General features: G+C 41.1%; 1 protein-coding gene across 1 annotated transcript in view; it reads left to right on the forward strand.

The window, feature by feature from the left end:
- Positions 1 to 9,481, forward strand: part of LOC103740343 (CD109 antigen) — a gene marked incomplete at its 5' end in the record, with an annotated part of 57,947 nt that overhangs the window by 17,236 nt on the left and 31,230 nt on the right. The window contains 3 exons of the mRNA XM_008840928.1: positions 2,170 to 2,388; positions 3,288 to 3,432; positions 6,889 to 7,065. Coding sequence (XP_008839150.1) covers positions 2,170 to 2,388; positions 3,288 to 3,432; positions 6,889 to 7,065 — 541 coding nt within the window. The remainder of the gene's footprint in view (positions 1 to 2,169; positions 2,389 to 3,287; positions 3,433 to 6,888; positions 7,066 to 9,481) is intronic.

Below are 9,481 nucleotides of genomic sequence, written 5' to 3' on the forward strand. Positions count from 1 at the left end.
TGTTTAACAGACATACTTTGAGGCCTATAATAATTTGGTCAGAGGGGCATAAAGGACAGTTTTTGCTCCTTGACCTCCTAGGTAGACTAGTTCCAGGGGACTATGAGCATCTCTCGAAATGTCCTGTAATTGTGGACATTGTGTCCTCTTGATCAAGGGGTCCAAGGAGCCCCCACCAGATGGACCTGAATCAGTGTCCAGTCTACAAAGAGGAGGGTCAACACAGAGGAAACATTTCCTCCATGCTTCCAAGCAAAGCCAACCATGGTCGAGCAGGACCTTTGACTTATCTTCACATAGATGGGACTGATAAAAGAAAGGAGCCAGGGGCTCCTCCCAAACCCATGTGACCCCTGAGGAACAGATCCTGAAATGACCTTAAGAGTAAAATAAATTGGTTTATCTGGGCCAACTGTATGGCCTTAAACATCCAAAAGGAAAGTATAACCAAAGATTAAAGGGGTCAATAGAATTTCTTAATAGTCCATATGCATAGCTAAATGCTATACAACAAGCAACAATGCCAGATAGGAGATAACTTCTTTTGAGTTGTTGGCCATGGTGGCCAAAGGGACTCCCAGATAGTAACCCAGCATAGAACTGGGAAAATGAACAGCAGACCCCAGTCTTATCTAAAGGAGTATTGATAACTGATTGCTGCTTGAAGAGGAACAGCTGATCTTCCTAAGACAAAGACCTCTAGATAGGCTGACTAGTTTCACCAGAAGGGCAAGTAGTGGGGAATGGCTGGGGGTGCCAACAACACAGCAGACAGTAGCAGGGATATCAGAGTATAAGGGCTCTAGTGGGGGGAGGGAGCTATGGGAGGGTGCCATCTGGGAAGTGGGTGTATAGTTGAATAAGATGGTTTGGGATGTTCTGTGTGATACACACAAACACACACACACACACACACACACACACAAATCAACAAATTAAAAAATATATTTGCGGGGGAAGCATGGAAAATCACATCATGTTAATTAGTAGAGGTGATAAACATTATCATTGAAATCTACCTGGTGGTTTTATAGACATACACCAGTGCCAAGGATCCAAGTGCAACCGATTATGACTAGTAATAATCAGATACATACAGGTTAGAGATGCATGCACCAACATCTCAGTGTCAGTAGCAAAAACAGTGAATCTTTCTGCAAGGAACAATATATTCTAAAATGAAATGCAGATCTTTTTAAAGGTTAAAAACTCATTCAATTTTATGTCTTACTGACATAAAGGGCTTATACTGAGTTCAATATTGTATAACTGTATTAATTCAATTGTGAACCTAAAAGCTTACAGCCACTTGTGAAAGAGATGTACTCTTGCTCTGGAGTGTGTTACTGAATATGTTAATTAAAGCTGTAATGAAATGTTTCTTCTAATCATGTAGTTATTAAAAATTAAAAAATAAATAAAAAAAATTAGTATTGGAAAATGAGAAAGTAAACTGGGAAGTTTGTAAAATGTAAGGCTTATGCTGGTTGTGTTGGTGCACATGTATAATCCTACCACTTAGGAGGCAGAAACAGGAGGACTGCCACCAGTTTGAGGGTAGCCTGTTCTACACAGTGAGTTCCAAGCCAGCCAGGGCTACATAGCAAGATTGTGCCCCCTCCCCCGCCCAGCACAAAGTAAGGCCTGGAAAAACTACTCAGTGAGAGGAGCAATTTCAACATTATTAAAAGTTAAACCAAGGTATGCTTTAGGACTGATGTCTGAGCCACATTTTTCTTGGAATAATTTTTGCAGAGACTCTCAATGGATAGGACAATTTGTTAACCTGTTTGTCTCATGCTTCTCTGGTAGTCTCCTAGGATGACTGTTAAATCAGGCTGGTGGTGGAATTCATGTATGAAATAGTCTTTTTGTGTAAAACCTCACTACTTGATGGCTTTGTGTAATGAAAGAATTCAGTGTTAGTGAGGGGCAGGAAATGAAGCCAAAGGATGCGTCTCCTTAGATGTGTCTTGAGGTAGAAGAGGGGTCCACATAATAAACCTGGTTCCCTGATAAGCTTTTTCCTCTTCTTGGTCAAATTTTGCCTGGTTTTTCTCTTGTCTTGAGTCTCACAGATGTAATAGCACTTAAAATAGTGATAAGAAACCATTTTATTAAAAAGCATTTCTTATACAAAACTGTTGATTTTTATTTTTTTCCTTCCAGGTTACAGTAGTCATCGAGGAAAGTGATAGCTTTGATGTTTTAATGACTTCAAATGAAGTTAATTTCACAAGGCATGAGCAGAAAGCTCTGGTTCCCAGCCAGGATGGGGCAACTCTTCTTTTCCCTATCAAGCCGAAATATCTGGGCGAAATTCCCATCACAGTCAGAGCTGCCTCAGTCACTGCTTTTGATGCTGTCACTCAGAGGGTTTTAGTAAAGGTAAATATTTGCAGTCTTAGATAAGTCAAATGGCAATACAACATGTAATTGAAAAGCAAACAGAAGATGGTTTTCTTTTGTTAAGTTCATTGATATTCCTAAGATGTCCTCTCCTCCATCCTCTGGAAATGCCTAGTTATTCTCTCATCCGTGTGTAAAAGCATAACCACATATGTCATAGAATTACTACCAATTTCCTCTTTAAATTTAATCAGTAGCGTGACACTAAGGCCTATCAAGTATTTTTTATAGTCATTTGTATCTACAAACTGTGTCTTTGTCAAGTTGATAGGTAGAATGGACACTTTGGAATTCCTCAAAGAAGATTTCATAAGACTTTTTTCGGAGAAGCCTTTCTGTATAAAAAGAAAGCCCAGGCCGGGCGTGGTGGTACACACCTTTAATCCCAGAAGTTGGGAGGCAGAGGCAGGCAGATCTTTGTGAGTTAGAGGCCAGCCTGGTCTACATAGTGAGTTCCAGGACAGCTGGGGCTACAAGGAGACCCTGTCTCAAAAAGACAGACAGACAGACACACACACACAAAGACAGCCCACTGTAATGGATAAACCTCTTGTTTTGGGGTGACATTGCCTTGGATTTGAGTCTCTGTCCTATTAAATGTGATTTCATTTAAGGTATTTAGTGCCTCTGTTTGGATAACCACAGAAGAACCTAATTCAGGGGGCTTTCTTGGTCACATTTTCATCTCTTTTGTAATTTTCATTGCCAATCCAGGAAATGTTTTCTCAGTATAAGTAGAAATGAAATGCTTAATACATTTGGAGTTGGTTTATACACAAACTACAGGCGCAGTAGGCTACATGTCATTATATCTGCATGCAGTTCTCTCTTAACAGATAAGTAGACACTGTTTCAGTTGTGTTCCTTTGCCTCCACAGGCTGAAGGAATAGAAAGATCGTACTCACAATCCATCTTACTAGATTTGACTGACAACAAAGTGTCCACTGTTGTGAAAACTTTGAATTTCTCGTTTCCTCCTGATACAGTTAACGGCAGTGAAAGAGTTCAGATCACAGCAATTGGTAAGAATAGTGTGTATCTCTACCTCCTTGATTTGTATATGATTTGTATTTGTAGAGTTATTATCTAGTTATAGAGATACTGTCTTTAGTCCCAATGAGGAGAGATTGTGAAAGACTTTAGCTGGTTTCAACTGCTGATTACAGTAACAAGGCTAGCAAACTGTGTAACTTAGACTAGCACTTCTCAACATTCAGCATGCAGACTGGGTGCTTACTTAAAAAGAAATTGTGGTTTAGTATGTCTGAGATAGGGCCTGAGCTCACTCCCTCCTTTCTCCCTTTCTCTCGCTTTGCCTTCCAAGGATGAACACAGGGCCTTGTGCATACTAGACAAGTGCTCTACCACTGAAATATATCACTGGCCCTTAGTTTCATGAGATAAGGTCTAGATATTAGTCCTCTCTGACCTTGAAATCCACAATTAACCCAGACTGACCTTGAAATCCAGATCCTCCTGTTTCAGCCTCTTGGATGCTGGGATTATAGGCAAGCACCACCATGCCTGCCTGGAATTCTTGAATTTCTAAGGTGATGGTGATGCTTCTGGTGTGCAGACCGTGTTCCAGGTACCGAAGCCATACTACATTGTAGGTAGGGCAGGAGACTCCTAAGCAGTGCTTCTGCATTCTGTACCTCTTGGCTACTGGTGAGGCTCTTATCTTGCATGACATTTTGTAAAAAGCACAAATATCTGGGCTCTTCTCTAAACCTACTAAATCAGAATTTTCTTTTTTTCTTTTGGCTTTTTGAGACAGGGTCTCTCTGTAATCCCAGCAGACCTGAACTTACTATGTAGATCAGGCTGGCCTTGAACTCACAGTGACCCGCCTGCCTCTGCCTCCCAAATGCTGGTAAATCATAATTTCTTAGTCTATAAATCAGGGTGAGTATGTTTTGGAAACTTTCCACCAACGAGTTTGGATAAAAAAGGGCTGAGACCCTAGAGCTGTTCTGTGTGCAGGATGTAAGCAACCTTTCCAGTTGGAATACTCGTTACTTCTAGTTACCTTCTAGTCACCTAAAATGCATTTCAATCAGAAATAACTTCTACAACATGTGCCTTACTTAGACAGGCTTTTCCAGAGAAACACAACTGATGGGATAGATGCAAAAGCAGATTTATCACGAGGTGTTTGCTTGTATGATTATGGACACTTAGAAGTTCATAATCTGTGTTGGCAAAGATTCTATAGGGCCAGTGTAACTCAGTGTGAATCCAAATGTCTGGGCGCTTTGAGAACTAGTGACATAAATCTCATTCTCAGAGGAGGAGATGTAATGTCCCAGCTGGGCAGTGAGGCAGGACAGTGTGACAGCATCTTCTCCGTCCGCCCTTACTTCTACTCAGGCCTTCAGTGGATTACATGGTGCTCACACACATTTATGACAATTCACTTCATTCAGAGTATGGAATCAAATGCTAACTAATCCTATCCCCAAATAGCCTCACAGAGACACTCAGAAACAATGCTTAATCTGAACACCCTGTGGCCCACTGAAGTTGACACAGAATTAATCATCATTATGTTTAATGAATTTAGTTGTGCTTTGTGGATAACTGAAGAAAATGTCTTAATGACACCTAAACTGTTAAGTCTTTAAGGTGTTAGGACTCAAGATACTTTTTCAGAGTTCTTTTAAATCTTACCCATAGGTGTCACAGTTTTAATTATAACTTCAAGCAGTCAGACTGTATGTAAAAGACCTTATTGGAGCGCTAGATACAATTCTTAAAAAGAATGAAATAAGTTTTCTACTTAGAACAATACGTTCTACTTTACTATTTCTTGCGATATGGGGATGTGGGGGGATGTGCTTCACACACACCATAACACAGATGTGCACACATGTAGTGCATGTATGCATGCTCAGCTACACACAAAGAGGGAAGCCTTGCATTTTTAATGTGCATGAATACTCTTACATAGGATTGAGTTCCTCTGTGATTGCAGAAATTCTCCCAGCTTTTAATTTTTTTAAAAATATTTTATTTATTATTTTTATTTTATGTGTATGAGTGTATTGCTTGCATGTATGTGAGTGCACCCGTGTAGTGCAATGCTGCCAAGGTCAGAAGAGACTGTCAGATTCCCCTAGAACTGAAGTTAAGGACGGTTCGTAGCCACCATGTGGGTGCTGGGAATCAAACCAAGGTCATCTGCAAGAGCAGTCTGTGCTCTTAACTGTTGAGCCATCTCTCCAGCTCCTCTGAGCTTTAATTTTTATGCTTGAGGTAAACAATGGATTTTTAAAAACTCACTGTAAGAACCGGAGAGATGACTCAGCCATTAAGAACACTAACTGCTCTTTCAGGGAACCAGGATTTGGTTCCCAGCTCCCACATGGTGGCTCATAACTGCCTGTACTCCAGCAACAGACAATCCAAATGCCCTCTTCTGGCCTCTGTGGACTCCTACATGAATGTGGTACATAACATGCAGGCAAAACACTCATAGACATTTAAAAAAATATTATTTTGTGAATATGAGTGTATTGCCTGCATGTATGTAAGTGTACCTGTGTCATGCAATGCCTGCAGAGGTCAGAAGAGGACATTGGATTCCACGGGAACCAGATTTTCTGTTAACTGATGACAGGCTTGTAGCTACAACCTGTTGCCATTTCTTTTTTTTGTGCTTGTGTCTTTTAAGATAAGATTTTCACTGGGTATTTAAACTCAGCGTGCTGTAGTTTTTCAAAATAAATTACACAGGATATTCTTCCTCCTATGAAACTCTGTCCCTATTTCTGAATTTTTATTTCCTTTCCCGAGTCATGGTGTTAGAATGTGGACAGAAGTCTCTCTTTTTTTTGGTCTTTTTGAGACAGGGTCTCCCTGTAACCCCAGCTGTCCTGGAACTCACTATGTAGAGTAGATCAGGCTGGCTTTGAACTCACTGAGATCCACCTGCCTCTGCCTCCTGAGTGCTGGGATTAAAGGCATGCACCACCGTGCCTGGCCAGAATATGGCTTGTTTAACTTTAGATTACTATCTTTGAAGAATATTCCTGAGCCATTTTGATTGTGAGATCTGTTGAAATACACTTAATAGGTCTACTTAGTTGCTAAGAAGAGCATTTTGAAAAACACTGAAATCTTTGTTTTAGAAAATGATCACTTTTTAATTATAAAAAACTTAGGATAAAGTTCTGCTTATCTGAAGAATACTAATGACAAAACATTCCTTTCATCAATGGTTGTTCCTAATGGTCAATTCCTGACATTTTCGTTCAAGATTTAAAGGAAAACTTAGTGTATGCCCCATCTTTAACTGAGGCGGAAGCCTGATTTATCACATAGCCCACGCTGAGTTCCACATCATTACTGTTTTTCTGATCACGTTTCTACTCCATTCTACTGCGTCTATGAGCGATGCCTCTACCGAGCAGAGACAGCTGCCAGCAGGTAAGATTGGTGAGTGTTCAGCAAGTGAACCAAGTATTTTGTGCTTTCAGGAGATATTCTTGGCCCTTCCATCAGTGGCTTAGCCTCACTGATTCGAATGCCTTATGGTTGTGGAGAACAGAACATGATAAACTTCGCTCCAAATATTTACATTTTGGATTATCTGACTAAGCAGAAACAGCTGACAGATAATTTAAAAGAAAAAGCCCTTTCATATATGAGGCAAGGTAAGCATTCGATATGCTTTTATCTGTTAAGAAGTGTGTGTTTGTTTGCAGGTCAGGTTCTTCCTAGGCCATGTTTCAAAATAGATCAATTTTGTCTCTATACATGATGGTGGGACTAGATGGAATTGAGGTGGAAGGTCAGGTAGCAGGAAACTGTCGCTTGTCTTCCTGCAGCCAATCATTCATTAACTCCTGCTAAGGTGGTAGTGGTAGTAAAGATCTATTTTCCAGACTAGTTTCAAATTCCTAGGCAGCTGAGGCTGGCTTTGAACGCTTGATTCTCCTGCCATCACTTCCTGAGGTTGGATGTGTGTGCTGCTGTGGCAATTTCACCACACATGTGGCATATCTCTTAGTGCTAAGATCAGTTGTATCGTGGAGAAAGCAGGTGTCTTTCCTCTCGAGGAATTCACTGTTGGTGTTATGTGCTGGGGAACTTTGTGGTACTAAAAATGTCCAGTAGGTGAAGGATGGACAGAAATGTGTGGGGGTGGGTGGGAGCTGGCTCCTCAGAAAATTCCACAGAGGTAGTGAGTCTCTGACTCTGAACTGTTGAGACTGTTCAGACACCATATGAGTTGGCCACTTGCTAATAGCAAAGTCACATGGGTTGTGTGGTTATGTGGCAGGCAATGTTCTAAGCACTCGATATCTAGAATCTCATTCCATGCTCACAGTAAATGTTAACATGATTCCAATTTTGTAGAATAGGAAGCTGAGGCACAGAAAAGTTACATAGTTTGCCCAGGATCATGGCAAGCTCATGGCTAATCTGGAATTTGGACTCAGTATCTGGGTCCACAGTCCTTGCTCTCAATATCCACACTAAGAAAAAAATGAAGAGTGGTGAACTATTTTTAATAAAAATAAAATGCAAGTTTGCTTTTTTGAAATACCACAAAATCCAACCCCCCAAATAACAATCTCAGCTTTGTATTTGCCTGTAGTATTTGTCTGGTACGTGCTATACACAGAACTCACGAAGATTTGAAATAAAGACTTCAAAATGACTGGGAAACATTTACCAAACATAGAGTAGGAACATTTGTTCAATACTATTTAGTTCCCGTTTTTTTTTTTTTTTTTTTTTTTTTTTTTTTAGTTTTTCAGTTCCATCTGGATAAAAGCAAAGAGAGGTGCACTGCTAGCTGTTACTACAGACAAATTGAGAAGCTCAAGTAATGACATTATTTTGATATAAACCTTTCTTTCAGGTTCTCTCAATATAAAGAAGCCTGTTTACCCTAAACTAAATTCTATGTAGTAATAGTAATGGCAGCTACCCTTTTTAAAAACCTTACATGTTTCGTTTAACTCTCACAAAAACTACAGGTAGTAGATGCACTACTATCTCCATTTTACAAGTGAGGAAATTGAGGCACAGGGAGGTTCAATGAGCTGTGGAAACCCTGGGGGAGTGGGCTGCAGAGTCTGAGAATCCACAGGGTGTCTCATTTGCATTATTCTTGGGTTGTTAGAAGCAATGGGCTCGATGGATGAGAGCCCAGAGCTGGGCCAAGAGGACCTGAGTACACCAGCATGCAGCTGGCATCAGTGAGGGTTCTGATAAAACAGTAGGGAAGAAGCGTGGGTCTTTGGGGGAAGGAAGTCCAAAGGCTGGAGTCTAGTGTTGGATTAGACCAGTGCGAGCTGTAAGGTGTTGGATTAGACCAGTGCGAGCTGTAAAGTGTTGGATTAGACCAGTGTGAGCTGTAAGGTGTTGGATTAGACCAGTGCGAGCTGTAAGGTGTTAGATTAGACCAGTGTGAGCTGTAAGGTGTTGGATCCAGGCGGATGAGCTGGTCAAGGTCCTCATGGGTGAAATGGTTGCAGACAAAGGCTGAGTGGAAGCCAGGGGTTATGCAAGGAGCAAGGCAGTGTGTGGGAAAAGCCAAGGGGGACCAGGGCTTGGGATCAGGGTTAAGTATCACCTGTCTTATGGGGAAGAGCATGGGGTGTGATTGTCCTCCCTATTAGGAGCGCACATGATGCTGACATTCTGGAAGCTCTCAAACACAGAAACTGGTAAGAGTCCCTCAATAAATTCTCAAAGATCTAGCACTTGTTATTTTTTGTGTAGAGATACTGATTTAAAAACACTGTTCTTAAGCTGGGCAAGGTGGTGCACGCCTTTAATCCCAGCACTCGGGAGGCAGAGGCAGGCGGATCTCTGTGAGTTCAAGGCCAGCCTGGTCTACATAGTGAGTTCCAGGACAGCTGGGGCTATAGGGAGACCCTGTCTCAAAAAGACCACACACACACAAAAATACTGTTCTTTAGGGGTTGGGGAATTAGTACAGAGGTAGAGCGCTTGTCTAGTAAGCCCAAGGTCTTGGGTTCAGTCCTCTGCTATGGGGGTAGGACAAAATAACAAAAAAAAATCCCCAATACCATTCTTTATACACAATACACATCT

Source organism: Nannospalax galili, unplaced genomic scaffold (genome assembly GCF_000622305.1).
Source record: "Nannospalax galili isolate Female #2095 unplaced genomic scaffold, S.galili_v1.0 scaffold1601, whole genome shotgun sequence".
NCBI classification, from domain to species: Eukaryota; Metazoa; Chordata; class Mammalia; order Rodentia; family Spalacidae; genus Nannospalax; species Nannospalax galili.